Genomic DNA, 741 nt, shown 5'->3' with positions numbered 1-741 from the left:
TTAAATTCCACTCCGATGTATTTTATGTATTTAACCTCATATCTAATATAGAGTATGTATTGATCCTCTCTGTTCTCAGTCATATTGCGGTCATGGCCGTGGAGATGCTGTGGACCTTATTCATCCTGCCTCTGTGTTCGGCCCATGCAGCTCGCTCCCAGAACGGGTCTCAGGGTAAGAATTTATTTGTCCAGCGGGTCCATCTGAATGTCCTACATGAAGTCCAGTGAGACCAACATTATCTCTGTCTGTCTGTCTGTCTGTCTGTCTGTCTGTCTGTCTGTCTGTCTGTCTGTCTGTCTGTCTGTTGTGTCTCTGGCTCTCAAGGACTTTCCTGTGTGAACGACTTTGTCAACAACGTCAGCTGCACGTGGAACAGCACCGCTGCGGCTCCTGGTCTGGACTGTTGGATCCACGGTGTCAAGAAAATCTGGAAGGTCGAGAGCAACAGAAGAGTTCCTGAACTAATCGGGTAAGATAATATACAGATGTTGTATTTGTTATTGGCTGTTTAACATGTATTTGCTTCATTTTCTTGGAGATTCCATGAAGAGAAAATAAACCTGTTTGTCCCGGGGTTTGTTTGTTTGGTTTTTAACTAGTCAAAGCTGCAAGCTGAGACAACAGGGAGCCTCTCCTCCAGGCTGCAGTTTCGTCTTCGAAAATCAAGTAAGTCACCAAGATTAGATAAAATAAGAAGAGATGAGATGATATAAGATAAGATAAGATAAGATAAGATAA

At 43.2% G+C, this 741-nt stretch overlaps 1 protein-coding gene across 1 annotated transcript; it reads left to right on the top strand.

Annotated features, from left to right (window-relative positions):
* The first annotated feature begins 72 nt into the window (after positions 1-72).
* LOC147820149 (uncharacterized) lies at positions 73-726 on the top strand. The gene is made up of 3 exons (XM_087175332.1): positions 73-174; positions 328-472; positions 603-726. Exons 1-3 carry the CDS (start codon positions 93-95, stop codon positions 685-687), a joined length of 312 nt encoding a protein of 103 aa, XP_087031458.1. The 5' UTR covers positions 73-92; the 3' UTR covers positions 688-726.
* The last annotated feature ends 15 nt before the right edge of the window (positions 727-741 follow it).

This window comes from Seriola lalandi, unplaced genomic scaffold (assembly GCF_002814215.2).
Source record: "Seriola lalandi dorsalis isolate HSWRI2012SDOR001 ecotype SW California unplaced genomic scaffold, Sedor1 jcf7180001985065, whole genome shotgun sequence".
In the NCBI taxonomy this organism is placed as follows: Eukaryota; Metazoa; Chordata; class Actinopteri; order Carangiformes; family Carangidae; genus Seriola; species Seriola lalandi.
The sequence above is the reverse complement of the archived record's forward strand: the minus strand, read 5'-3'. Positions and strand labels throughout refer to the sequence as shown.

Excerpts from the sequence above, each read along its gene's own strand:
- LOC147820149 (XM_087175332.1), top strand. The coding sequence starts at position 93 with ATGGCCGTGGAGATGCTGTGGACCTTATTCATCCTGCCTCTGTGTTCG. Across the intron at positions 175-327 it reads CTCCCAGAACGGGTCTCAGG|GACTTTCCTGTGTGAACGAC; the intron begins GTAAGAATTTAT and ends CTGGCTCTCAAG. Across the intron at positions 473-602 it reads AGAGTTCCTGAACTAATCGG|TCAAAGCTGCAAGCTGAGAC; the intron begins GTAAGATAATAT and ends GTTTTTAACTAG.